General features: G+C 41.6%; 2 protein-coding genes across 6 annotated transcripts; one reads left to right on the top strand and one right to left on the bottom strand.

The window, feature by feature from the left end:
• Positions 1–362: 362 nt before the first annotated feature.
• LCMT2 (leucine carboxyl methyltransferase 2) lies at positions 363–3,359 on the bottom strand. Its single transcript, XM_004273935.4, has one exon. It carries the CDS (start codon positions 3,357–3,359, stop codon positions 1,299–1,301), a length of 2,061 nt encoding a protein of 686 aa, XP_004273983.1. The 3' UTR covers positions 363–1,298.
• Positions 3,261–27,191, top strand: ADAL (adenosine deaminase like). Of its 5 annotated transcripts, XM_049705408.1 has the most exons (12): positions 3,472–3,760; positions 8,479–8,592; positions 9,867–10,095; positions 10,337–10,467; positions 10,957–11,017; positions 14,514–14,598; positions 17,625–17,706; positions 19,841–19,967; positions 21,010–21,090; positions 23,297–23,435; positions 25,557–25,657; positions 26,196–27,191. In XM_049705408.1, exons 3-12 carry the CDS (start codon positions 10,033–10,035, stop codon positions 26,388–26,390), a joined length of 1,065 nt encoding a protein of 354 aa, XP_049561365.1. In that variant the 5' UTR covers positions 3,472–3,760; positions 8,479–8,592; positions 9,867–10,032; the 3' UTR covers positions 26,391–27,191. The 5 variants fall into 5 exon arrangements, with proteins under 5 accessions (XP_033291538.1, XP_049561365.1, XP_004273982.1 ...); XM_033435647.2 differs by lacking the exons at positions 3,472–3,760; positions 8,479–8,592 and adding an exon at positions 3,261–3,395; XM_004273934.3 differs by lacking the exon at positions 8,479–8,592.

Raw genomic sequence — 27,191 nt, 5'->3', positions numbered from 1 at the left:
CAGAATTCTTTGGAGTGATGTAGAGTTAGAGCTATACCTTATAGAAGACTACATGACAGGAGCTGTGGCTTTTACGAAAAAAATGCAGCTGCGGGCTTCCCTGGTGGCACAGTGGTTAAGAATCCACCTGCCAATGCAGGGGACACAGGTTCGAGCCCTGGTCTGGGAAGATCCCACATGTGGCAGAGCAACTAAGCTCGTGCACCACAACTACTGAGCCTGCGCTCTAGAGCCCGCGAGCCACAACTACTGAAGCCCATGCACCTAGAGCCTGTGCTCTGCAACAAGAGAAGCCACTGCAGTGAGAAGCCCACGCACCACAACTAGAGAAAGCCCGCGCACAGCAACGAAGACCCAACACAGCCAAAAATAAATAAATTTATTTTAAAAAAAAAGAATGCAGCTAATGCCAACTTGCAGACTGGTAGGGGAAACACCCGGAATACTCTCACTGTCCAACCATCCCTCTCTGGTACCTCTGACTGATGGAACTCACCAAACACCAGAGAACAAGTAAACTCATTGATGCAATTCATAAAGGTTGGCCTCCTGGGACACAGAACATAGTGAAGGGTGGAGTAGATCTGGAGCAAAACATTTTCATACCATATACAAAATGAGCTGAGAAATCAAATGTTTGGTTTATTAGCACTTATAATTCTAAATAAATATAGAACCGGTGGCAAAAAAATGGAACAAAACCATGTGTCAATAAAGTCATACAAATGTGTCTTATTAAAGCTATCACAGAGTTCTCTGCTGCACTAAATGGCACAATGCTTTAATCAAACTGCAGCTGGGTTCATTTCAGGTTTCATACATGAAGAACGAGGTCAATACCATGTCCCTTCACCTATATTCAGCCTTGTATTCTTACCAAGGATCTGTGTGAAACTTCTTCCAAGGTCCCATCTAAAATCACAAAGCCTGGCATTGGGAAAAGTTTCACTTGACTTAGGCTACAGGTCATTGTAACTCAGTAAATGGATAAACTCAGATTAGAAAATGGGAGGAAGACCAGTAAACTAGATACAGGGACCCAAAGGCCCCCAATTCCTACTCTAGGACTATATGACCACTCTCTTCAGATAGGCCTATTTATGTTTTATTTTTGTACCATCTCTTTGAATGTTGGTGTGTGTTTAAACAACTTTTTTTCTTTTTGCACTTAACAGAAAAAAAACAAAAAAAGGAATGGGAACAGGGGAGTGGTAATATCTATAGCCAGAGTCAAATACTATTTTGGAAAGCTTTATTGTCTACTTTAGTGGGTCCTGAATATATCACAAGTCCAGTCCTTACTGCCTAGCACTTAAGGAAGAAAGGTCTAATGTCACTGTACAGGGGTTGAAGTAGGTACCAAAGGAAAAGCAGTTCCCACCACCTCCAAGGAGCAGGAGCTGTTGCTCTTCAGGAAGGAGAATGCTGGTATGATTGTGTAACATTAACGGCCATGGCACACATGTTGTGTCAATCTGATACTCGAAGCTCAGTCCTGTAGACAAATCAATAACAGTCACTCCAGGAACTGAGGTGGAATGAATCCAGACCCCTCCAACCAACAAAAGCTTCCCATTGACCACATGAGCTGTGTGGGAGTACCTTGGGGTAATGGGAGGCTGGATGGCTATTGATTCCCAGATGAATCCACAAGAGATTGGTTTCAGAAAGAGTACAGAGCTTAACGGCTCCTCAGAAGCACCCAGACCTCCAGCAATGAGGGCTCCCCCTTGACAGCTGCAGGCACTGTGGGAATGCCGACCTTCAGGTACTTCTCCCTCCACTGGGATCCTGACCCAAGCCATTGTCCCCACATGTAGGAAATGCCAGTCACTTAGTACAGGTTCGGCCACACTGCGGCCCCCATACACAAACAAATATCTCTGATTCTCATAGGACACTTCTGTTGTCGAGTGGCGCCAACATGACAAAGGAGAATCTTCTTCTGGGCCGACCTTTGTGACTGTGACATTTAGGTCCTCAGGGTTATTATCCTCACTCTTGCAAAAAAGAAGCTGGAGAATCCCCAAGGCTGGAGTTACTGGGGACAGTCTCCCTCCCAGAACCAGAACCTGAGTATCTGAAAGTCTTGTCATGGTGTGATAAAGGCGTCCATCCCACTGAGCTCCAGTCCCCCAACTGCATATTTGGTTGCCTTTCCATTCAAAGTCACAGTATCTTGAGAGCAAGTGAAACTTTCTCACTCGGCAATGTCGCCCCTCCTGCTCTCCAAATCCTCCAGCACTGAGAATAAGACCTGGGCTCAAACGGACCGAGGCGTGCCCGTATCTCTTAAGGTCTGGGCCCTGGCTATCACCAGTGACTACACTGGCAGGGAAGACTCCTGAAGGGGAAGCAGGATCTATCCGAGGAAACGTCTCTGAGGGTGGAAACACCAGAGTTTGGGAGAGGGCGTCTCCCCGAGAAGCGGCCAGAATGAAATAGTGGGCGCACTTCAGATGCCACTCCTCAAACTCGTCGAAAGTTTCGAGATTTTCCACGCGCCGGCGTTCTTCTGCGGGAAGAAAGCAGCGATAGAACTCATTCATGTCCATGGCACGGCAGGCGGTCCAGCCGGCCTGAAGGAAGCGCTGCTGCTGGGCTTCCGCGTCGGGAAAGCGGTCCAGGCCATGCAGGGGAGAATTCAGCTGCCGAAAATGTTGCTGCATGAACTCGCCAAAGGCGTCACGCGGCCTCATCTGCTCGTAGACGACGAAAAGGGCATTAGAAAAACGCTGGGCGGCCCAGGCGATGAGGGCCGCGGCATCATCCGGCTCGAGGTAGGTCAGCACGGCCTCAGCCAGGAGGAGAGTCGGTGCGGCTGCGTCAAGGCCCGCGGTGCCCAGGGCGTGGTCCAATCGCTGAAGATGCCGCAGGTCCAGGCCCAGGATGCAGTAGTCCGAGCTCTCAAAGCACAACGTGTACCCGGGGTCCCCGCTCTGGAAAGGCCCGGTTAACGCACACAGTTCCGGCGTATCTCGAATCCTCTGCGCTTTGCGCTGTGCCACGTCCGGAAAATCTACCTCCCAGACGGCAGCCCGGGTCAGGCGGCCCGCAGTTTTGAGGCGAAAATACAGCGAGTCCGAGCCAGCGCCGAGCGACAGGATCTGGGCGCGAGGCGCGCCGGGGACCGCGCACGTCCCCTTCAGGAAGGCGCGCACGCAGTGCCGCACAGCGCGTGCGCGGACGTAGTAGCCGCGGTGGATGAGCGGCGCGCGGCGCGCGGTCCCTGGAACTAGCAAGGCGGCGAAGGCGTCGTGCACGTACCCGCGCGCAGCCAGGGAGGTCTTGCTGACGGCGCTGCTGTCGTTGGTGCTCTGCACTGCCCCGGCGCGACGCTCGCGGCTCCGCGGGCCCATGGTTAGGGAACTCAGGAGCGACGGTCCGTCCCGGTGGTGAGCTGCCTTTTCGTTTCCCAGTAGCCACCTCGCGGACTCTGTACGGAAAAATCACCCCCGCCCCCGCACCCCGCTCCGTGACGCCTCTTCCTTGGACAAGTGTGCGTCACTTCCGGGAAGAGCGCACCTCGCCAATCAGTATTGAGGCGGGTGCAGCTGGTGCTGACATTCGGCTGTGATTGACATTTCTTTGATTCTCTGGGACTGCAGTTTCGCGGCAAGACTGACGGCTGCGGCTTATTGTGGACACGTGGACTGTGTCAGGGAAGCGCGGGTTATCACTTTTCTACAAGCCTTCCTGTCTGAAGTGAAAATTTAAGCTGTCATAAGTTGACTCAACTGTTGACAGAAATCTTTAAAAGGTGAGTCTGTGGGGACTGACAACCAGAGCTCCTTGGACGGCAGGGTCTGCATTGAGTGTCTGGTAGGGGCAAAGCAGGGTTAGAACCACTGACTTTGGTGGGCAAGGAGAAGGGGTCGCTCCTCGGATGCTAACTACGAGTGCTTACTAAGAGATCCCATTTAAATCTGAAAACAAGCCAGTGAGGCCAGGTGCAAAATGAAGAAACCTTTACAGAAGTTGTGACTCACCCAATCAATGTTTTCCCACAGATGTACGCTATTGATTCCCTTGTATTCCCGGCTCTGTGCTAAGCTGACAATAAGTAAACCACTCAGCCTCTTGTTTCTCAGCTGTAAAATGACATTCCCCTCCACGTTCAAAGTTCTGTTTTCTAAGACAAAGTTGAATATGTCTGTGGAAGAGGGAATCATGGAAGAGAGGTGATTTTTCCCTCTGATACGGTCTGAGTCTTGGAGGTTTAAAATAATCGAGTTTCTAATTTGAGTATTTGGGAGTCGTCACCCGTAGGAAATCGCTTGCAGAGATATTTACAGGATTTGTAACTTATTAATTGGGATTTGGTGACTGAGATGGAGAAGGAAATCAGGATGACTATAAGTATGGTTACCTTGAAGCAGCATAGTATAATGGTGAAGGGCATGAGTTTTGGAGTCCAGCCAATTTGGATTTGGATACAACAACTGTGTCATTTAGATGTGGTGTTTAAGAGCTCTTAATGACTTTAGGGAGAGCAATTTCTGTGGAGTAGTAAGGGCAGAATCCATGTTATAATGAATGGGAGATAAGTAAATGGAGGCAGCTCAAGTTTAGCTCAGAAGGAAAGAAGAGACAGGGCAGTAGTTAAAGAGGAATGGGGGATAAAAGAAAGTTTATTTTTATTTTTTTAAGGTGGAAGCAAGTACTGTACTTACCTGGTGGTTCCCTGAGGGAAATTAGCAACTGGAGAGAGAGAGGTTGATGAACAGAAAAGTGAGAAGATTAGTGGAGTAATGACTTGGAATAGATAGGAAGGAATGGGATCCTGGGCACAAATTAGTCTTGGGGACAAGAGAATGAACCCTCTTTCTCTGATTCATGAGGGAAGAAGGGGTATAGATAAAGATAAATTTAAGTGTGAGGGAAGCAGAGAGAAATAGAGGGAATTCGTGTCTGAAGGCTTTCGTTGTCTCTATAAAGGTAGTGACTGAGTTGTAAAGTTCAGCCTAAGGCAGCTGGGTCTATGGAACGCTTGAGGAGTTTGGAATTGGAATGGGAGAAGGACTTTCCTGAGCTTGCTGGACTTTGAGATAGTCATTTCTAAAATGAGGGGATTAAGTGCTGCTTTGTGTGGTGTTTCAGGGTTTATCGAGGGTCAAAGAGAAAAAAAAGTTGTAGGACTTTGAAAAAAAATATACTGTGCTGTAGAAATGAATTTTGTTTGTTTGTTTGTTTGTTTGCGCTACGCGGGCCTCTCACTGTTGTGGCCTCTCCCGTTGTGGAGCACAGGCTCCGGACGCGCAGGCTCAGTGGCCATGGCTCACGGGCCCAGCCACTCCGCGGCGTGTGGGATCTTCCCGGACCGGGGCACGAACCCGTGTCCTCTGCATCGGCAGGCGGACCCTCAACCACTGCGCCACCAGGGAACCCCAGAAATGAATTTTCATATGACAAGTTAGTAAAATGTACATGATATATTAGAAATACTACTTTTTTTGGTAAAGAACAGATCAAGAAAAGTGATTCAAGAAGAAAGAGAATGGAGCAAAATTTGTGATTTGGGTGCCTTACAGTTGTTTTCTGGTTATTTGTTAAAAATCTATATTTTCTTATGTAAAATGAGACAGTAATACCTCATGGGTTATTATGAGAATCAAGTAAAATTACCATCCAAGACATTTAGCAGAATGCCTGGCTCATACTAAGTGCTTAATAAATAGTAACAAGTGTTTTTATTATCCTGAGTTCCCTTTTGGGGGTGGGGGTGGAGGGCGGGGAGGAAAAAAGTTCTCTAAGACAGTGGTCCCCAACCTTTTTGGCACCAGGGACCGGTTTTGTGGAAGATGATTTTTCCACGGGGTTGGGGGGTGGGATGGTTTCGGATGATTCAAGCGCATTACATTTATTGTGCACTTTATTTCTATTATTATTACATTGTAATATATAATGAAATAATTATACTCACCATAATGCTGACAGGAGGCGGAGCTCAGGCTGTAATGCGAGCGATGGGGAGCGGCTGTAAATACAGATGAAGCGTCGCTTGCTTACCCACTGCTCACCTCCTGCTGTGCGGCCCGGTTCCTAACAGGCCAGGGACCAATACCAGTCCGTGGCCTGGGGGTTGGGGACCCCTGCTCCAGGAGAACAGGAGACCTGGTTCTGGCCCTGCTCTAACTTGATGAAATATTAGTACAAATGTAGAAAGATCTTATCTCAATGTGTTGCCATTTGGCACATCACTCCCACCCCACCTGCTTCTAATCCATGCCAAAGCCAGCCCAGGCAGACTGAATCTGGCAGGGCATGGAATTGTTGATAGCAATAGCTTATGTAATGATCAGTGAAACAACTTTTTAAAATGTGTAAAAACTGTGCTTGCTTTGGTGGCTTTCAAATTTCCATAGGTTAACATTGTAGCTATTGGGTCAGTAAATTTACTCATAACTAGTTAAGGGGCAATCTGGAGGTGGTTTGAAATGTGCCACAAAATCAGGTCAGGATCCTAGAGTAGGACTGAAAATTTATACGAAAATTTAGCCATCTGTAACATTTGTTAACAGCCTGCTATGTGAAATGTCCTAAATTCTTTTTCAGGCTGTCATTCTGTTGTCTAAAGGTAAAAGTTCTTCCCTCTCGTAATTCATATTAATGAAGTTGTTTTGCAAGGTTTCTAAAAAGTTATTTAATTATTTTATGAACAATTCTGTAAAATTAATTAATTATTTTAAAGGATTTATTAAAGTAATAAGTGAATTAATTACCTAAATTTATTACTTAAATTTTAATTTATTAAAATTATTTCAAAAAGTAATCAGGTATTACATGCAAGTTGTAATACCTTCAAATTGCGCAAAACTTTATAAGGTAAGTAAAAATAAAATTCTGTCCCTTGACCTTTGCCACTTCCAACCCACTTTCTAGTGCGAACAGTTTTCTATGTATCCTTTCATACCTATTTTAGGAATAAAGATATATATAAATAAGAGTGTGTGTGTGTATACACACATGCTTTGTTTATAAATGTCATCTTTGTGAACAATGTTTTTTTGCAACTTACTTTTTGGAAATAACACTATATTATAGAAGTCTTTCCATATAGTCATAGATATTCAGTTGGATGGATATACAATTAATTTAACCAGTACCCTATTGATGGACATGTAGGTTGTTTCCAATTTTTTGCTATTATAAATAATGCTACAAGAAGTGTATTTGTACGTATCCTATAAGATACAGGATAAATTCCTAAAAGTATAATTATTGGGTCAAAAAGTATGTGGGTTTGTGTGTGTGTGTGTGTGTGTTGCCAAAGTACCTTCCAAAAATATCATACCAAGTTCTGCTCCCACCAGAACTTTTACTCTCACCTTCACCCATATTGGGTATTCTTCTGAGCTTCATATTTTTTTCTGAATAATTTTACAAGTTAAGTCTTCCACATGAACTTTAAAAATCAATTTCTAAGGAATAATTTTGGGAATATTTTGATTAACATTTACTTTATAGGTCAATTTATGACAAATTGACTTTACTATGTCAAGGTATGTTTTTCTGTGTTAATGACATCTCTTATGTACTTCAGTAGACATATTAAACATATTGATTAAATAGTCTATCTTTTTTCATTTGTTACTATTAAGCACTTACTACGGCATTTTATTGAAATTCTATTGAAATTTATCTCATACTGGGTTAGCCTTTCTGTGGATTTCTATGGCTCTGTCTAGATCTCTACAAACTATTTTCTTAATTGCCCATTTTAATATCTTGTAACTTATTTAACCCTCTCAGTATCAATTTAGTGATTTTTAATGTGGTGAAAATATTTATTTTACAAGCTTATGGGGAGGGTTATAGATAATATTATTAAAAGTGCTTGCCACTTAACTGGTAGGCTCTGAATGGAAACTGCTATTCTTATCAACATCATCATCATTAATATCCGAGGACCATACTTTGAAAATCACTGAATTTCACTTGGAATTTTGTCTTAATTTATAAGCCACCTTCAGAGGTAAAGGGAAATTAGGATTTATTTATCACCTACAAAATGCTGGGCACTGTGTTAGGTGTGAAACTGCACTCCTTCTCGGGTGGGACTCAAACCCACGGGCTGGGGCTCGAACCCACCTGCACCTCAGATTGGGACTTGAACCCGTGATCCCTGACTTAGGAGGGACTCGAACCCACTGTCTTTTAAAAAAAATTTTTTTTATTTTTGGCTGCGTTGTGTCTTTGTTGCTGTGCGTGGGCTCTGTCTAGTTGCAGTGAGCCGGGGCTACTCTTCGTTGCGGTGCGCGGGCTTCTCATTGCGGTGGCTTCTCTTGTTGCGGAGCACGGGCTCTAGGCTTCAGTAGTTGTGGCGTACGGGCTCAGTAGTTCCCGCTGTCTTTTCCTTGAAACCGCTCTCCTGGTGTCAGGACTTACTGAAACTCAGGTACTTTTGTCTTGGCGCAGAAAGAATTCATTGAGAGGGAAAGTGACAGACAAAGAGTGAGTTTACTTTTTTATTTTTAGGCTGTGCCTGCACGTCGTATGGGATCTTAATTCCCCCACCAGGGATCAAACCTGAGCCCCGTACAGTGGAAGCGCCGAGTCCTAACCACTGGACTGCCAGGGAATTCCCAATGAGTGAGTTTATTAGCATGGGATGCTTGTAAGAAATTCAAGCGGGCAGGGGAGAAGGCTCTGCTCCAGGACTGAGAAGGCTTCATTTTTATAAACAAAAGAAAATTGGAGAGGGGAAAAAGACCACCTTCTTCCTCATTCTTGGGCAGACGTCAAGGCTTACATCATTATTTCCTCCTTTGGCCCTGAAGGGTTTAACCAGGACTGTCATGCTGCTATTTAAATCATATGTATATTAATAAAAAGGTGGTAACATATACTAAAATATGGTAATTCATCTCAGGTTTCAGTATAATGTCCCCTTTCACCTAGTTTGTTTCCCTGTATTTCTGTCTTGGCTACACAAAGAAATACTACTCTTCAAGGACTATTAACTCCCTGACTTCATGTAACAAGATTCAGACCTGTATCTATTGTCTTGTGTTTTAACTATCAGGGTTTGTGGCTTGAGTGCGTCTGATGCTTGGATGCACCTGTTCTTCCTTCAAGGTAGAGTAGATTGTTGCTAGGTTACTGGATTCTTTTTTTAAGTGGTCGTTAGCTTACAACAGTCTCCCAGACTCCCTTGAAATTCCCTTTCTGTCTTTAATCCTTTAGTGGGATTTTTAAAGTAACTGTTTAATTATCCTACTCTATCCCTATCAGGTGCTAGGGAGGTAGTATAAGCCATAGTCCCTGTTAGGAAGTTTATATAGTCTGGTGAGGAAGAAAGACAAGTAAATCAGTGATTGAGATACAGTATGATAAAGTGCTGAATTAAAGGTAGTCACTGGATTATGTGGGAACATAGAAGAGGGGAATTTAAAGTACTTTATTAATCCTCACAGCTACTCTGCATTTTTATCGAATTTTTATCCCATTTTTACAAATAAAGAAACTGAAGCCATGGGGTTAAAAGTGACTAAGGCCACACAGCTACTTAAGAGCAGAATTGGTAAAAGAATTAACCTAGGTCCATCTGACTCCAATGCCTCTTCCTTTATATATTTTAAATAGTTCAAAAATGTAAACTTTTGGACCCAAAATAGGTCTTATAAATTTCTAGTTTTAGAAGTAGTTTTATAGAAAGTGCTAATAGGTAAAGGAATATACCCTACTAAATTTCAGATTTTAATTCACCTCTTACCAGCTTGAGGGCTTTTCTTATTTCTTGTTCAGGTTGTTGGCTCACTTAAGTTAGCTTTGGAGTAGATTTTGTCTATAGAGGAATAAATTAACAAAACCTGTTTCTTTGCTTTTGCATCAACATCTGAAAATGTTCACGTTCGTTTAAATAGGTGAAGCTGAGCCCAGAACTATGCATACTGTTTATCTTATCAAAATGGGTGGAAGTGAAGCAATCTGAAGGAAATTCAAGACCACAGAACTTACTGACTGAACCACATTGTATTGTTCATGCCAAGAATAAGTGTTTGGAGAAAGACCTTGCTATTCTGCTAAATCATGATGGAGGCAGAAGAACAACAGCCATGGAAGACAACCTTTTACTCAGAATTACCTAAAGTGGTGAGAATTCAACCAAGGAATCTGGAGTGTTGTTAATTATAATGACTTCTGTGTTGTTTCTTTTCACAAAAGACAAGTACATTTTATAAGTAGAATTTGCAAACTCTGTACATTTTAAAAGTTATGTAGCTACATCTAGTAGGCAGTTTGCCTAGTGCAGACTACAAACATCAAGCACCTGGTATGATGCTATGAATCTAGTGAACTTGAGAAGTTTTTACTGATTGTATTCTTATTTTAGGAACTTCATGCCCACTTGAATGGATCCATTAGTTCCAATACCATAAAGAAGTTAATAGCCAAGAAGCCAGGTCTTAAAATCCACTATCAGATGACTATGATTGACAAGGGAAAGAAAAGAACTTTAGAAGAGTGAGTTTGGGGAGATTGTGGACATACTTCTTTTTTTCTCTATTTTGCGATTGTAAATAGTATGTAAGGATTCAGATTTTGGTAGTTAAAGGAATAGGGTAGCCATCTGGTATGGAGAGTATAACTTGACTTATAGCATTTTTTCCAACTGTCAGACTGTTGATAGTATTTTTAGTGATTTGTACTGTTTGTGAAGTTACACTATATTGTAATATTCTTTAGACTTGAAAATATAGACTTGTTGGTTTTTTTCCCCAGTTTCCTGCTACCACTTGGGGTAGGGGTTGGGGGTGGAGAAGGGAAACTATTACTTCCCACTTAAAAGTAATGTATGATTTTCAGTCATTTGATTATCCCTCCAGATCAATGTAATTTTTGAAAAACCTATTCTCTAGTTCTTTATAAATATATGATTACTATTAGCCTAAAATCAGTTAATTTAGTGAAGTTTTTGATGACTAAAGTACGTTAAAACTTTTCATGTTGCAGATGTTTCCAGATGTTTCAAATTATTCATCAGCTTACTACTGGCCCTGAAGATATTCTAATGGTGAGAAATGAAGTAATTTTTAGACTGGTTTAAAAATTAGTAAGTAATTGATGCCCTTCTGTTGTTGCATGTGACCTTTTGCTGTCATCAAGAATCTGATGAAAAATGTTTTCTGCTTTTTTAATGGTAACTCTTTTAAAACATAATGTAAGACATTTGTCTACGAGCTAATATCAAAAGATATGTTCATTATAAAAGATATGAGGAAAGAATCAAGATCAGAATCTTCTGTTAGGTAGTGGACAATGTGGAGGAGAAAATCTTGTCCTGTTTTACATATATATATATGAAATATCTGACCACAGACTTTACATGTATTGCTTGGGATACTTTGAACTATCCCTGGGTGGACATTATAGAGAATGAAGAAGTTCAAGAGGTGCTTACAGATTGAATGATTAATCCCTAGGGAAATTGTGCCTTCCCTCTGGGGATGAAGAGCTAGAGGACTCCACTGTGTTGCCTTAGCTGAAGCTCTGTGATACTAGAGTCTGATATGGCAGACTGGCTTCTGTATATTGATCTGACCAGGTTGGCATTTTTAAATATTCTCTTTGTACTTGGAGAGAAGCAGAATCCTATCAGTGTTCTTAACCCTTAGAAAAAATGCAAAGTAAGAAGTGTAACCTGCGTTTCTGGAGAGGTGACTTTTGACTGGTCAAGAAAGAATTTTCCTCCTTGGCTGGCACGGATCCTTATGGTAGTTATTAAGTAAATTAATCACCTTTTGGAGGAGTGTTAACTCTAAAAGTTTAGTTCAACAAAAGTTGACTGAGTGCCCACAATGTTCCAAGCACCCTGCTAAAGACTGGGAGATATAAAGATAGATCAGCATGGTCCCTGCCCCTCAGGAATCTATAGTCAGGCTGGAAAGACAGACCCATAAGAGGATAAATCCAACATCATGAGGTAAGCTCTGTGTTACAGACGTGCACAGGGATTTATAGGAACCCAAGGGAGCATTGTCTAATCAGCCACTCAACAGGTACCACTGAACCCTGCTAGGAATGTCCACCACAGGAGGCTCTGTCTCACTTTCTGTTGTTGAGTGTAACAGAGCAAACCTGATAAAATTTTAGATTCTGAGAGCTCCATGGGTATCATATGCCATGCTCATTGTTTCATTCCTTCCAAAGTTGGTAAAAAGCTTTATTAAAATGAGGCGAGGAATTAAGATTCTGTAGCATTTGACTTAGTGCTACTTAGACGAACACCTGTAGGTGGTCGAGAGGATGACAGTGAGTTGCCCCAGAGAGTGAAATTAATAACATTTACATATAATAAATGAATCATGTGTGAGAGTAAGCCAAGAGATTGTTTACAGATGTGGGACTGAGTGGGGATCACTTAACAGTCAAGTTATGGTGACTGGGTGTAATCTCAAAGAGACAGGATTGAAATGTGACTGAAATAATATTAACTATTGCATGTGCCAGACACTATACTCAAGATGACTTTCTGAGGTGGGCATTTTTTTTTTAACATCTTTATTGGAGCATAATTGCTTTACAATGGTGTGTTAGTTTCTGCTTTATAACAAAGTGAATCAGCTATATACATATACATATATCCCCATATCTCCTCCCTGTTGCATCCCCCTCCCACTCCCCCTATCGAGGTGGGCATTTTTATTGTTCCCTTTTTGCAGATGAAAAAAACTGAGGCCTAAAGAGGTTAAGTGTAACTTGTTCAAGGTCACTCACTGCGAGTAAGTGGCAGAATTGACTATTTTGTCCGATTCCAGAGCCCATGTTCTTTCTCATTCAAGATGTGCAGTCTTACCATTCTTGGAGAAAGCGGAAATTTAATTGTGATGGATTCTATCTGAAGAAAGTACTTGAGTAGATGTTCTCAGTCCAGCGCATAGGAGAGGAAAGCCCAAAGTGCCAAGAGTTGCCCTTGGTACCTGTTGCTGCATGGAGCAGAAAGGGCTGAATCTGGCCAACACGGATATGGACCCTAGGGGAGTGTTCTTGGACGTGAGCTAGAGATGATTCCACAGGCCTTAATGTGGCCTAGAGAAATCTTCCTCCCATTGCTCTCAATCAGCATTTGCCAGCAATCTTCTGGTGTTCTATTTGGTTTCACACGTACCTCACCATCAAGAAAGGGGGTGCCCTGGATAGTAGATAGGATCGCTTCACACCCTCACTTCCACCCTCGTTGGCAATTCATACATTACAAATAGGCTTCTGCGTTAGTCTCCTGTGAGCTGGGGTAGGGTGTCTCTGGGTCTGCTTAGTTCTGGAGCAATGATAAGATGTGAGTTCTTCAACCTGCAAAGATGAGGCCTGTGCTCTGGTGGTGGCAGTGGCAGCATCATGGGGTTCCTGAGAAAGCAGTGCTATGGGGTCCAGTGCCTGTGATGATGCTGCAGAGGCTGCAGGGTTATGCTCAGTGGTGGAGGAAGCAGTGGTGTCTTGCTTGGTCCAGGGGTGTCACGTGATTTTGAATGCTTTTGTGTTGTCCTGAGCTGTGTAATCTCTGAGGCTGATTCTCCAGACCTCCTGGTGAATCCAAGCCACCCGTTATATTCATATTATAATAAATTCCTTTTTTGGCTTTAGTGTAAAGAAAAAAGATGAGGCCCAGATCTTGGATTGCAATGAATCCACCAAGGCGGGGCCACCCAGTTAGGCACCATCTGCGCAACCAGCCAGCCTTGTTCCTTGGCCAGGACGCCGCACCTGCATGCCCATGTGCACATGGTCAAAGCAGGTTAAGAGTAGGATACCAGCTGTAAGGACTAACTAGGGCTGGTTGTCACAGCATTTCTAACTTGGTCCTTTTTTCTTCTAGATTTGGTATATTTTAGGGTTGATGGCAATGAAGGAAAACATGCCTTCAGCCGTTAGATGTCATTTATCTTGGTGATTTAGTAATTTTTGGATTGTTGAGTTTTGTGCTAGATTGGATACAGTTTTACTCAAATTTATCACCCATTTTCTTTGCCTAAGAAGAATCTTCCTAAGTACTTCTGGGGGGAATTTAACCCTGCCGGAAGAAATTCTTGAAAAATACAACTTATCCCTACATAGCTTGAATAAGAATCTTAAGCCATGACTTTAAATGGTACATCAGTACTACCTAATCATTTTAGTTGTTTATTTCCATATGTAATGAAATTTCAAATAGTATATACTCATAGGTGGTTTTACTGGTTTTAGTTTTGCCTCTGTTTTATCAGTCTGCTGTTCATTAGGAAATAGAGAAATGGTTAAAAGGGGAGAAGAGAAACAAAAGGTGTGGGTGATGTCCAGATTTGGATTTCATGTGAGTATGGGCGCTGGGTAAGGGGAGCTATTGGAAATGTGGTAGTTTTGTCACAGCCTCCACCAGGGGTGTGACAAAGCAGGTCATCCTCACCATGTGGGAGACTCCCAACACTACTTGCAAGTCAAATTTAATGCATGAAATAAAGCTGTAGCACGTGGCATTTTCATGGGGACGCTTACACTAACATAATCAATATTGCATACATTGCCTTTATTATCAGGTCACGAAAGATGTCATTAAAGAATTTGCAGATGATGGTGTCAAGTACCTGGAACTAAGGAGCACGCCCAGAGAAAATGCTACAGGTAGAATCTAACTACTTCTCAGGAGATGTCTATCTTTTTTCTCGTGTGCTTTGATGATGCATGTGTTTGCAAGTTGAGACTATGAAGTATTTACTTTTACACTATTGTAAAAGTAGGGTCAGTGGTCCAAATCTTCTGATGTACATTAATGATGTATGTTATTAATGAGTGAGTTATTCTTTTTTTAAAAAATTTATTTATTTATTTTTGCCTGTGTTGGGTCTTCGTTTCTGTGCGAGGGCTTTCTCTGGTTGTGGCAAGCGGGGGCCACTCTTCATCGCGGTGTACAGGCCTCTCACTATCGCGGCCTCTCTTGTTGCGGAGCACAGGTTCCAGACGCGCAGGCTCAGTAGTTGTGGCTCACGGGCCTAGTTGCTCCATGGCATGTGGGATCTTCCCAGACCAGGGCACAAACCCGTGTCCCCTGCATTAGCAGGCAGATTCTCAACCACTGCGCCACCAGGGAAGCCCCGAGTGAGTTATTCTTAACTTAAAAAAATCAGGTCAGGTATTGTCTGTTGAAGGGAAATAAAAAGACCTGCAAACATTTTGTTTGTTCTTATTTTTCTCACTCTGAGAAAAGAACACTTTTTCCTTATAGTTACATTGTCTTAAATAAATGCTAGTTCGAGTTCCCTGCATCAAGGCACTGTGAGACAATGAGTGGATGCAGAATCACATTTCATGACAATCACTGAAATGAAGGTTATTGACTCACGTCTCAGGGACTGATGGTATCTTAGGCCAGGAGCAAGCTGTGATGTGGCAAAACCTCTCTGGATGGAGATGAGTGGATCTGGATGTGATCTGGAGAAATTTCCTGGGACCCTCTTTCCATAAGAGCAGCATCAGGAGATATTCTGTAGTGCCCTTGGGTCCTCCTTAGCACTTTGTCTGTGACGTAAAGAGGCCCTACCAGATCATCTTGCACCCTGATATGTGTAGCCCAGCATCATTCAGGGGGTAAAATTTTTGAAACTGTATATAGTAAAGTAAGTGCTGAAATGAGACAAGCAGAAGATTCTTTTTTTTAAATTTATATTGGAGTATAGTTGATTTATAATGTGTTAGTTTCTGCTGTACAGCAAAGTGAATCAGTTATACATACACATATATCCACTCTTTTTTAGATTCTTTTCCCATACAGGTTATTACAGAGTACTGAGTAGAGTTCCCTGTGCTATACAGTAGGTCCTTATTAGTTATCTGTTTTACATATAGTGGTGTGTATATGTCAATCCCAATCTCCCGGTTTATTCCTCCCCCTGAGCAGAAGATTCTTATCTCACATTTTTAAACTGTAGGATCCTGATGAGGATAGTGAAAGGGAAGGAAAGAAGAGACCTGCTAATTATTAGTGCTAGTTGACTCTTCAAATGGAGATTCAAAGGGGAATGTCACCTTAAGTATGCAGCAATAGGGGAATAGTTAAATAAAAGTTAATGGAATATTTGGCAACCATTAAAAATATTTGCAAAGACACTTTAATGACGTGAAGACATGCTCAGAATACAGTGTTAAATGAAGGAACAGGATACATATATACCTAGTAGCATCTCATCTGTTCAAAACTATCTATCTATCTATCTATCTATCTATCTATCTATATATGTTTACACATATACACACACTTAGAAAAACAGCCAGTGGTTATCTCTGAGTGGTGGGATTACAGGTTATTTTTATTTTTCTTCTTTATAATTGTCTGTGTTTTTTCTAGAGATTTTCCACTAAACATAAACATTTGGGCTTCCCTGGTGGCACAGTGGTTGAGAGTCCGCCTGCCGATGCAGGGGACGCAGGTTCGTGCCTCGGTCCGGGAAGATCCCACATGCCGCGGAGTGGCTGGGCCCATGAGCCATGGCCGCTGGGAGCCTGTGCTCCGCAGCGGGAGAGGCCACAACAGAGAGAGGCCCGCGTACCGCAAAAAACAAAACAAAACAAAACAAAAGTAAACATTTTATAACTGGGGTATGAGAGTATTTTAGAGGAGGTTGTTCTGGAGAGTGCTTTTTCAGAGACCCACAGAAGAGGAGGACTTGAGCACCTGAACTTGAAAGAACGTCTCTAGTGCCCTGGATGAGAAACACTGAGTCTGAGCAGGGTTGAGGGAGAGGATTTTTTCCTGGACAAGCAGGAAAACATTCTGCTAGTAGAGAAAACATTTTCTGGCATTTTTTGTTTTTAAGGACAGGCCTTAGAAAAGGGCTTCTTTTTTTTTTTCTGGCCACACTATGCACGTGGGGATCTTGGTTCCCCAACCAGGGATCGAACCCATGCCCCCCTGCAGTAGAACCACGGAGTCCTAACCACTGGATCACCAGGGAATTCCCAGAAAAGGGCTTTTGTTATTCTTGTTTTGTTAGATCAAGCATTTAAACTTTTTATAGCAATTTGTGAGAGTAGGTTTTTTGTTTTTTTTTTAATTGATTATTTATTTATTTATTTATTTTTGGCTGTGTTGAGTCTTCGTTGCTGTGCGCAGGCTTTCTGTAGTTGCGGTGAACAGGGGCTACTCTTCATTGCGGTGTGTGGGCTTCTCATTGCAGTGGCTTCTCTCGTTGTGGAGCACGGGTTCTAGGTGCGTGGGCTTCAGTAGTTGTGGCTCGCAGGGTCTAGAGCACAGGCTCAGTAGTTGTGGCACACGGGCTTAGTTGCTCCACAGCATGTGGGATCTTCCCGGACCAGGGCTTGAACCCGTATCCCCTGCATTGTCAGGCGGATTCTGAACCACTGCGCCACCAGGGAAGTCCTGAGAGTAACTTTATGTTTGTTGAATTTGAGAATAATTTTTAAACAAGCTTGAATTTTATGTCTTTTTTTTTATTTCATTTTTCTAGTATTTCATTTTTTTCAATTTTATTAAAGTATAAATGGTATTTACTAAAATGTATCCATAACTCATCTTTAACCATACCTGTATCACACATAAAATGAAAATGTATTTGTTCATATAGGGATGCTAATGTTGAAGGATGAAGTAGTTGATGATCTCTTTAAAAATGTTTTATTTGTGTCCTTTCCAGGAATGACTAAAAAGACTTATGTGGAATCTGTACTTGAGGGTATAAAACAGTCCAAACAAGAAAACTTAGACATTGATGTTAGGTAAGAAGCATTGTACCTTAGTGGTCACCATTTAAAATACTAGAATGTGAAAAATTTACTCTTTTGAGCCTGAGTATAGTGGATTTTATAAATCAACCAATAACCGATTTTTATCTTTTAATAAAAAACAGAGTCAAGAACCTTGTTGTTTAAAGTTGAGAATGCAATTCTGAATTTTTTCGTGTGGCAGTAAAGTTCTGAGTCCTGTTGCTCTTGTGAAGTATGGCTTCCCATGGCTCTTCAGCGAAAATCCAGGCTTCTTACTATGGCCTGCAAGGTCCCACGTGGCTGCCTTTCTTACTTCAACAGCCTCATCTGGACCACTGGTCACTTATCACGCACTGGCCCGCCCTCTGTTCCTCAAGTAGTCCAAGACTGTCCCACATCAGCACCTTTGTACTTCCTGTTACTTTTGCCTAGAACACACCTCCACTGTATCCTCGCATGGTTGGCTTCTCATTATTCAGGTCTCAGTGTGGCTGTCACTTCCTCAGAGGGGCCTTCCTTGACCACCTTATCTAAAGTGCCTCCCCACATCTTCTAGTCACCCCGTTTATTTCCTTTATGGCACTCTTCTTAACAAGATCAGAAGTCTTCTTGTTTTATTTGTGTACACACTCACCCGCTAGAGTGTAAATGCAGTGAGGCCAGGGCCCTTGTCTTTTGATTCACCACTACCCCACCAGTACTTAGAACAGAGCTGGCACATAATTAGGGCTCAGTAAGTCCTTGAAGGAAGAAAGGAAGAAAGCTAACTGTATAGTTTCTGGCTATAAAATCTCTCAAAATTAAGCTTAACTGGACTAATACCCCAATTAAAAAAAAAAAACAGGCAAAAGACAAGAGAATTCAGAAAAGAAGACATACAAATGGCCAATAAATGTATAGAAAACTATTTAACTTCACTAATCAAATAATTTTAAAACGAAATATTACAATGGCATTTCAACAGGTACCCCGCTCCCCAAAAAGAGTATTAACCAGTGTTTGTGAACTTACACACTGCTGGTGAGCATATGTAATTAATAAAACCTCTCTAAAGAGGTATTAAGATCTATAAAAATAATTTCCCTCTGTGATCCAGTAACTCTGTTCTAGAAATGTATCCTAAGGAAATAGATTGATTAATGTTAAGATTCTTCACAGTAGTGTTATTTATAACAAAAAGTAGAAAATATCCTAAAATGTCCAACAGTCAGAGAACAATTACATTACGTTATATTCATATGATTTATATTGTTTTCTAACATTTAATGGCAGGGGAAATTGTTAAGTGGAAAAAAAAAAGACTGCATTTTATATATAGTTGATCCAGATTTTGTAAATAAATATATGCTGGAGAGATTTCTTTATTTTGTGAATAAATAGATAAACTAATAAATGCTGGAGGAAAATTACACAATATTAACAGGGGTTCTCTGGGTATTTGATTCCTTGTAGGAATCCAGCTAATGTATGAAGAATGAATTCGTATCAGCTATTGGATACATGTTAGAATTAGAATATTACCAGTCTTGTAACCCTTAATGAAATAAGGGATCTAAGCCTCCTGATGAAAGAACTATCACCACCTATGAAATCCTCTTGCCTCAATATTGAATCTGATCTGATTAAGCCTCTAGACTAGATCCAGTTTCCAATTCATAGGAAATACAAGAGACAGGAGAACATGTTATCAACATGGGGATTCAATCAGCAAAATCAGATGTGGGAAACTATAGGAAAAATGATGTGGTTTCTTCAACAAATAAATTCAAGAAAAGAGGCCGGGGGGAGGTGTGAGGTAGAGGGTGGAGGCATGGGGGAAGTGGCTATAGATTAAAAGAGACTTGAGACACATTGACCAACACAATGTGTGGACCTTAGTTGGATTCCGAATCAAACTGTAAAAAACAAATACATGAACAAAAAAACAGGAGATAGAACTTTGAACACTAACTAGATATTTGGTGCTGTTTAGTAATTTATGTCTCATTCCTTATGGCAAAGTAAGATGTCAAGTTAGTCAGGCTGTACTTTTTCAGTAAGATGTATTCCATGTAGCCTGCCATACCTCTCTGGCCATACTCAAGAGTTGTCTTTTTCATCTACACAATCAATACTCATTTTCAACTGTGTTTTTCTTGTATCAAAGGTATGTGATATCAGTCGACAGAAGAGGTGGCCCTTCAGTAGCCAAGGAGACTGTTAAACTTGCTGAAGAATTCTTCCTTTCTACTGAGGATACAGTTCTTGGCCTTGACCTCAGTGGAGACCCTACTGTAAGTTACTTTTCCAAAACATATTTTATTTCTAAAAGGTAGAATCAGTTTGTGGGATGAGGATTAGCTTGGAGCATCCTGCTTTCTCCAGAGGTCCAGCAGACTCTCTGTGTGGATGAAGCCCTATCCTGCCCTGGATGACCAGAACGTCTATAGCAACTGCTCTCAGACAGGGTTCTGTGAAAGAATTAAGCCCCCTAAAAAAAGAGGAAAAGATTTGCATGACAATATGATTATTTTATTTTGGTTCACAGCTAGTACCATTCTACTAGAGAAGTTAATTTATTAACATGTAATCCATGTCTAATGCTTAATTATGGCTAGGGCTTAATTGTCTCACAGAAGCCCCAGTTGAGAAAGGCTGGTCTAGAGCTTCTTGGTCAGATTCAAGCAGGGTGCCTCAGCTGTGGCACTACTGACATTTGGGGCCAAAGAATTCTTTGTTGTAGGAGGGTGTCCCGTACATTATAAGATGTTTAGCAGCATCCCTGGCCTCTACCCAATAGATACCAGCACCCTCTTAGTTGTGACAACCAAAAATGTTTGTAGACATTACCAAATGTCCCCTGGAGGGCAGAATCACCCCAGTTGAAAACCACTGAAATAGAGAGTCCTGTGAACCTGGTTCTTACGGCTTTGTCAAAACCTGGGCTGTTCTGGCCTTGTTTCATCCGTCCATTTGATAGAAGCTTTCTTTACAAATCATGCTGGTTCCTGAATCAGGTGAGTTCTCCCTCTTAGCTTTAGATATCTAGATATCCTTCCGAAAGTAAAATTTGGTGACTGTTATATCAAGCTTAGCTGATTATCATCAGGTTCACTGATACTTAAGATTCTTGAGGGCAAGGACTGTGTCTGTGCCAGCTTTGAATTCTCTAACATGTCTAGCACACCGTAGATACTTTATAAACAAAATGTGCAAATAAGTCCATCTGCCGTTTTTTTTCTGCCATTATTTTATTTCTTTTTTTATTGAGACAGAGTACCCAGTTCTTCAGTTTGCCTGTACTCATACATCCTCATTTTAACTTTTGTCTTCAAGGTAGGACAAGCAAAAGACTTCTTGGAACCTCTTTTAGAAGCTAAAAAATCAGGTCTGAAGTTGGCATTGCATCTTTCAGAGGTAAATAATATTGTAAAATTAGGCTGGAGAGGATAGATTACAATGGAAAATAATTAATGGAAAATAATAATCATTTGTACGTGGCTAAAGATAGACCTGGCTTGGGAAAACATTTTTAGAAAGAGAAAGTAGAAATATTTTTGTGTAAATTATAATGATGAAGGCATAACTTGCTTTAGTCCCTCATGTTACTGTTCCTTTGTTTTTGTGGTTCCTGGGGTTGGCTGTTGACGTGCACTACGGTTGTGTCCTTAAAACAGCTTAATTGACAGCTTGCTAGAGAAAATGCATGAATTTATATCAGCAGCCTTGTTAGCGGCAAGATGACACTGAGAAAAGCATGAGTTTGTCTCACCTGTGCTTGCAAGGAAGGGACCTGAATGTATCACATACACTGGCAAGAAAGGAAGTAGCTCATCATCATTTTATAAGGCTCAGCAGAAGATCAAGTGCCCCTGTGGCACCAGCTCCTTGGCAGCATGAGCACAGTGCAGGTAATGCACAGAGAGTAGCTGGAGAACAGTCACTTTCTTAATCAGCACATCCCTGTGAGGCAACCAAGGGACTCTCCTGGACTTTTCCCCATTTTACAGATGGATTTACTTTCTACTTCAGTACTTCTACCTATTACTTTTTTTTCTTTTTTTTAACATACAAAAAGCTATACATAATTATACAACTTGATGAATTTGGATTTGTTTCTTTTTTTATTATTATTTATTTTTATTTTTGGCTGCCTTGAGTCTTTGTTGCTGTGTGCGGGCTTTTCTCTAGTTGTGGTGCGCGGGCTTCTCATTGATGGCTTCTCTTGTTGCAGAGCACGGGCTCTAGGCGCACGGGCTTCAGTAGTTGTGGCATGCGGGCTCAGTAGTTGTGGCTCACGGGCTCTAGAGCACAGGCTCAGTAGTTGTGGAATACGGGCTTAGTTGCTCTGTGGCATGTGGAATCTTCCCGGACCAGGGCTCAAACCCATGTCCCCTGCATTGGCAGGCGGATTCTTAATCACTGCGCCACCAGGGAAGCCCCTGTATTTGTTTCTTGAATGCAGGAAATAATACTTAGTTTACTTACCTCGTATGATTATTTTGAGAATTAAGGTCATGATTTAAAGACTAGGGGAAAAATGGGAGCTTCGTGTCAGTACTGGCTCTTTTTCATGTCTACAAAGCAGAGAGTCAGTAATCTAGTGGCAGAACTTAAAATCTAGGATCCATGTTTCCACACTCTGATCAAAAGATCTTTCTTGTGTAGGACACCCTCTAGTTGACCAAACTGATGCCAGATTGAAGTCATTGGTCAGGATAACAGAACAGCCAGCATGAGGCCAGTTACCTCTGGCCTTTGTGCACAGCATCAGAACCTGCTCTTTACCTTAATTTCTGTGGCTTTTCTTGTTTGGTCTATTGGATATAAAACATTTCATTTCAACATGTTATGGTCGTTTGTCTTTTAGGCTATCTAGGAGATGAAGAGCACAGCCAGACATTTTCATGGTGGTTGTGGTTTGCACTTAGCTAGCCTTGTTGTTAGATAGAACATGAGCGCACTGTACGTGGATGGAGTCTGGGCCCCGGAGTCAGATGGAGCCGGGTTTCACCCTTATCTCCACCATTCACTAGCTCTGTGAGCCTGGACAGCTTTTCTTTAAAATGCTTTATATTTTTAACTACAAAAGTTATATGTATCTGAAGAAAATCCACGTGTACAGAAATAGTGTAAAGTAGAAGTAAAGAAATAAAAAATGAAAGGTCCCCTTAGTTCTGCTCCTGAGTTGATCCTATTAACAGTTTTGTTATTTATATATATTTTTTCTATCCCTTTTTGTAATATGTATGAAGACATATACACAACACAAAACACACATATGCATATAGAGGTGTGAGATTTTGTTTTTGAAAATTACTTTTTCTGAGTTTTGATTTCTTCATCTTAATACTTTTGTATGATTCTTGTGAGGTTTAAAGGAGAATGTGTGTGAAAAGGCTATTGACGCCATAGTTACTATCATCAAAATGAATCTAGAAGAATACTGGGAAATAAGTGGGAAGATAAAAGGCAAAGAAGAGAGCTGGAAGGTCTAAGTGGTTCAGCTTCCCAGAATGTCTGCATTACCTTCCCAGAGGGACAAAATACCTGGCTATAGAAAAAAGTACTTTTAAGAACCACTGAAAGAGGTTATTGATGCCCTCTTTCCCCTTTTTTTGAGATTCCAAACCAAAAAGAAGAAACACAAGTACTCCTGGACCTGCTTCCTGACCGAATCGGGCACGGCACATTTCTCAACTCCTTGGAGGGAGGATCCCTGGATCTGGTGGACTTTGTGAGGCAACACCAGATACCGCTCGGTAAGGCTTAAGGCTTTAGGTCCTCCAGGCAACTCACTGTCCCTTCCTCCCCAGCCCCCAGGTTGCAACCCATATGTAGAGAAGCACTGTTCTAAATACATAAATATCATTTAGAAGTTAAGTGATGCTTTCTCAGCCTCATTTAAGTAACAGGAAGTTTTAGCTCCCATTAGAGTATAAGCTCCATGAGAGCAGGGCCCTTGTCTGTCTTGTTCACTGCCACATTCCCCAGTTCCTGGAACCAGGTATTATATTGAGGGAATAAGGTCGTCTAGTATTTTGGAATGACTTTAACCAATTTACGTATGTTGTGAAAATGTGTAACATTTAGTTAAAAAATTAAGACTTATGCAAGATTCCAAGTATATTTTTATATGTCTGTTAACCATCACACACTTGCTTGTCTGCATGTGTATACCTGGAGCTTTTTTTTTTAAATTAATTTATTTTATTAATTTATTTTTTCTTATTTTTCATTGCTAGTATAGAGAAATACAGTAGATTATTTTATATTTATCATGTGTTATGTGACATTGCCGAACTTAACTTATTCACCATTACTTTGTAGAATAAGAGTGATGAGAGCTGACATCTCTCCTTGTTCCCTATCTTACAGAAAAGCATTCAGTCTGTCGCTATTAAGTATAATGTTAGCTGTAGGGTTTTTATTTTTTTTTATTTTTTATTTTTGGGGGGTTTTTATTTTTATTTATTTATTTATTTTGGCTGCGCTGGGTCTTCGTTGCAACTCGTGGGCTTCTCTAGTTGTGGCGCATGGGTTTAGTTGCCCTGCGGCATGTGGGATCTTAGTTCCCCAACCAGGGATTCAACTGCGTCCCCTGCATTGGAAGGCAGATTCTTAATCACTGGACCACCAGGGAAGCCCCCCTGGAGCTATTTTTATTTAACAACAAATACTTATGAAGTGCCTACTCTGTTCCAGTCACTATTCAAATTGCTGGGAATACAGCAGTAAACAAAACAGACAATGTTTCTTTCTCAAGAAACTTATATTCTAGCATACGTAAGAGAGACAGTAAGCAAATACACAAGAAAATATCAGTGTTAAGTTCTTTGAAGAAAATTAAACAGGCCGTTAGAATAGTGATGAGATAACCACTTTTGATTGGATAGTTGGGGAAGGCCTTTCTAATGAGGGAAAGAAGCAGTTGGCTGAAAACCTCTTTACTGAATGATGAATTCACTGAACTTACAAATTTAACAATTTGCAGTAACACCTGTGTGGGTGTGTTTTTTAACTAACATAGAGTTTTTCAGCAATTCCTAATCGGTGAGATTTCTTTTCTTTTTACTAAGGAAATTTTTAAACCTCTACAAAAGTAGAGGATCTTGGAAACCACTTGCATAGTGATCTTACTTGGTGTGGTGGCCCGGCTCTGCTCTCAGCAGGGGCAGGTTGGGTTTGCCATTGCTGGGACTGAGTGGCCCTGTGTTGCAGCCGCCTTACTCAAGGGAGCAGATGCCATCAGTCAAGTCGGTGAAGTATATTACTCTGGCTGGGGAGCCGGGCATAGCTTTTCAAGGCAGGAGTTTTATAATCATAGAAGTCGTTCTTAAGATGGACTTGCAGCAGGCAGTGAATGGATGGTTGTCTGAGTAAAGGAGTTTAGAGGTTTTCTTTGAAGCCACAGAAGAAGTCCATTTCTGCTCTTGGCTTTTTATAATACTGTAACCCTCGACAGTGCTACCATTTTCTTACCTTTACTTTAGCTCCCACTGTAAGACCAGGAAGAAGTGCAGCAACCCTTCAAAGATTCTTTCTGCTCCCCTATCACGATACTTCCCTGCCTTCTTCATGGTGACTGGCTTATCACACCCCTCTTTCCTCTCCTTCTTTGGTAAAAGAAAGGGAGCAAGAAGCACAGGGCTGTGAAGGGGATGTTAATTCCCTGCCATGAGCTGCAGCACATAGTTCCCACACAACTACACTCATTGGACTACAAATTTTCACATGTAAGAAAAGGTCAGTTTTGTAAAATAATGAACTACTGAAAATTAGCATAGTTTGGAAAGATTTCTCATGTATCTACTTGGTGACAGTGAATGAGTCTACTAATCTGCTTTTAATAAGAGGCTTCTTCCTTTCCTCCCTTCATCTAGAACTCTGTTTGACCTCGAACGTCAAAAGTCAGACAGTTCCATCTTATAAGCAGCATCATTTTGGATTCTGGTACAGCATGCTCCATCCTGCCGTGATCTGTGTAAGGTGTTTTGTTGTGAGGTATTTTGCTCCTCTTTAGTCCCTGAGTTGCCATAGGTCAGACATTCACTACCTAGCTGGCTGCCTTGCACACCTTGGGGGTGATGCCCAAGTGGAGTGAGAGGAGATTGGGGCTTGAGAGGCTGCAAAGGGCCAGCGTGACTCTGGTTTGGCTCTACGGGGAAAGGTCCTGGACGGTACCTGGGGGAACAACAATGCTGATGCCCAGCACCCAGCCCTTGCGATTCGGCTTTAACTGATCTGAGGGGAGTCCTGGGCACAGATACATTTAAAAAGCTCCCTCGGTGATCTAAACATGCAGCTGTGGTTGAGAGCCACTGCCCTGGTGTTTTATTTTTTGTTCTTAAAAAGGATAAACAAGCCTGTTCAGTCATAGATGTGCATGGATATATTTATAGGCCCCTGTTTAAATTCTTAAAAGAAGCATGGTAAATAGGAAAATACTCTAAACGAAAGCTGTTGTTTTTTAAAAAATCATTTCCTCGTTCATTTTGAAACTTTCTTGCTTATGTTGGCAGACCGATGATAAGGGTGTTTTTGCAACATACCTTTCTCAAGAGTACCAGCTGGCAGCTGAAACATTTCATTTGACCCAGTCTCAGGTGTGGGATCTGTCTTATGAATCCATCAGCTACATCTTTGCTTCTGACAGCACCAAGTCTGATCTGAGGAAGAAGTGGAATCATCTGAAGCCAAAAGTGTTCCATTTTTAAGCTGTAATGAGGTGAACTACTTTCGAGTATGTATGACAACCTAGATCTCCCTGCTGTATCCCACTTAGTAAGCTGTCCACTGCTCCCTCCCGTGGAAGCATAGCAGCCAAGTGCCGTGGGCTCCAACACTAGCACCTTACTCACGGCGGATGCCCAGTCTCTCTTAAACTGACTGGCAGGCTCTGAGGTCGTCCATGGCTCACCTCCATGCTGCTTACAGGAAGGGACTTGAAAGTTGCTGCTCACTGAACTCCCCATTCCAGCAGTGATTTTGACTTAACAGTCCTTCATTAGTGATCATGAAACTTCAAGAAAATCAAAGTAGGTTCTCATCAGGAAAAGTTTTGGAATTACTAGTCTAAATAAGGTGAAGAGAGAAGGAAAAACAGATTGTCGCCAAAACCTTTAAGCCATCTAGCTTGTGATGACAGCTCTGTATTTTGTTGTGCTTACTTTAATCGGACTCCTTTCACTTAAGTATTCCCCAGAACTGTGGACTCCAGGGATACCATGCATTTTTGTGAATCCCAGTAGCCAGGGTTAATCTCCTTTGGGTGGGTGACCCTAAGTGACAGATAAAGCTAGCTTCTGATATCTGCCTTTGCCCTTCTCATGATTAATCCTCCTGGAGTCAAGATACATTTTAGATTTTGAATCGAACAATGGAGAGAGAATTGATCCATTCTTATGTTCATATCTCATCTTCCCTCCCCTACCTGGTTACCATAAAAATAATTCTCTACAGAGTTGACAAGACAGCCTCTATACTCAGATTACAGTAAAAGAGAAATGGTAGTGCTC

This window comes from Orcinus orca, chromosome 2 (genome assembly GCF_937001465.1).
Source record: "Orcinus orca chromosome 2, mOrcOrc1.1, whole genome shotgun sequence".
Taxonomy (NCBI): Eukaryota; Metazoa; Chordata; class Mammalia; order Artiodactyla; family Delphinidae; genus Orcinus; species Orcinus orca.
The sequence above is the reverse complement of the archived record's forward strand: the minus strand, read 5'-3'. Positions and strand labels throughout refer to the sequence as shown.

Bases quoted from the DNA above. Each gene is read 5' to 3' on its own strand.
- ADAL (XM_033435647.2), top strand. From the start codon at position 10,033: ATGATGGAGGCAGAAGAACAACAGCCATGGAAGACAACCTTTTACTCA. The intron at 10,096-10,336 runs GTGAGAATTCAA...TTCTTATTTTAG, and splicing joins ACTCAGAATTACCTAAAGTG to GAACTTCATGCCCACTTGAA. The intron at 11,018-14,513 runs GTGAGAAATGAA...CTTTATTATCAG, and splicing joins GCCCTGAAGATATTCTAATG to GTCACGAAAGATGTCATTAA.
- LCMT2 (XM_004273935.4), bottom strand. From the start codon at position 3,359: ATGGGCCCGCGGAGCCGCGAGCGTCGCGCCGGGGCAGTGCAGAGCACC.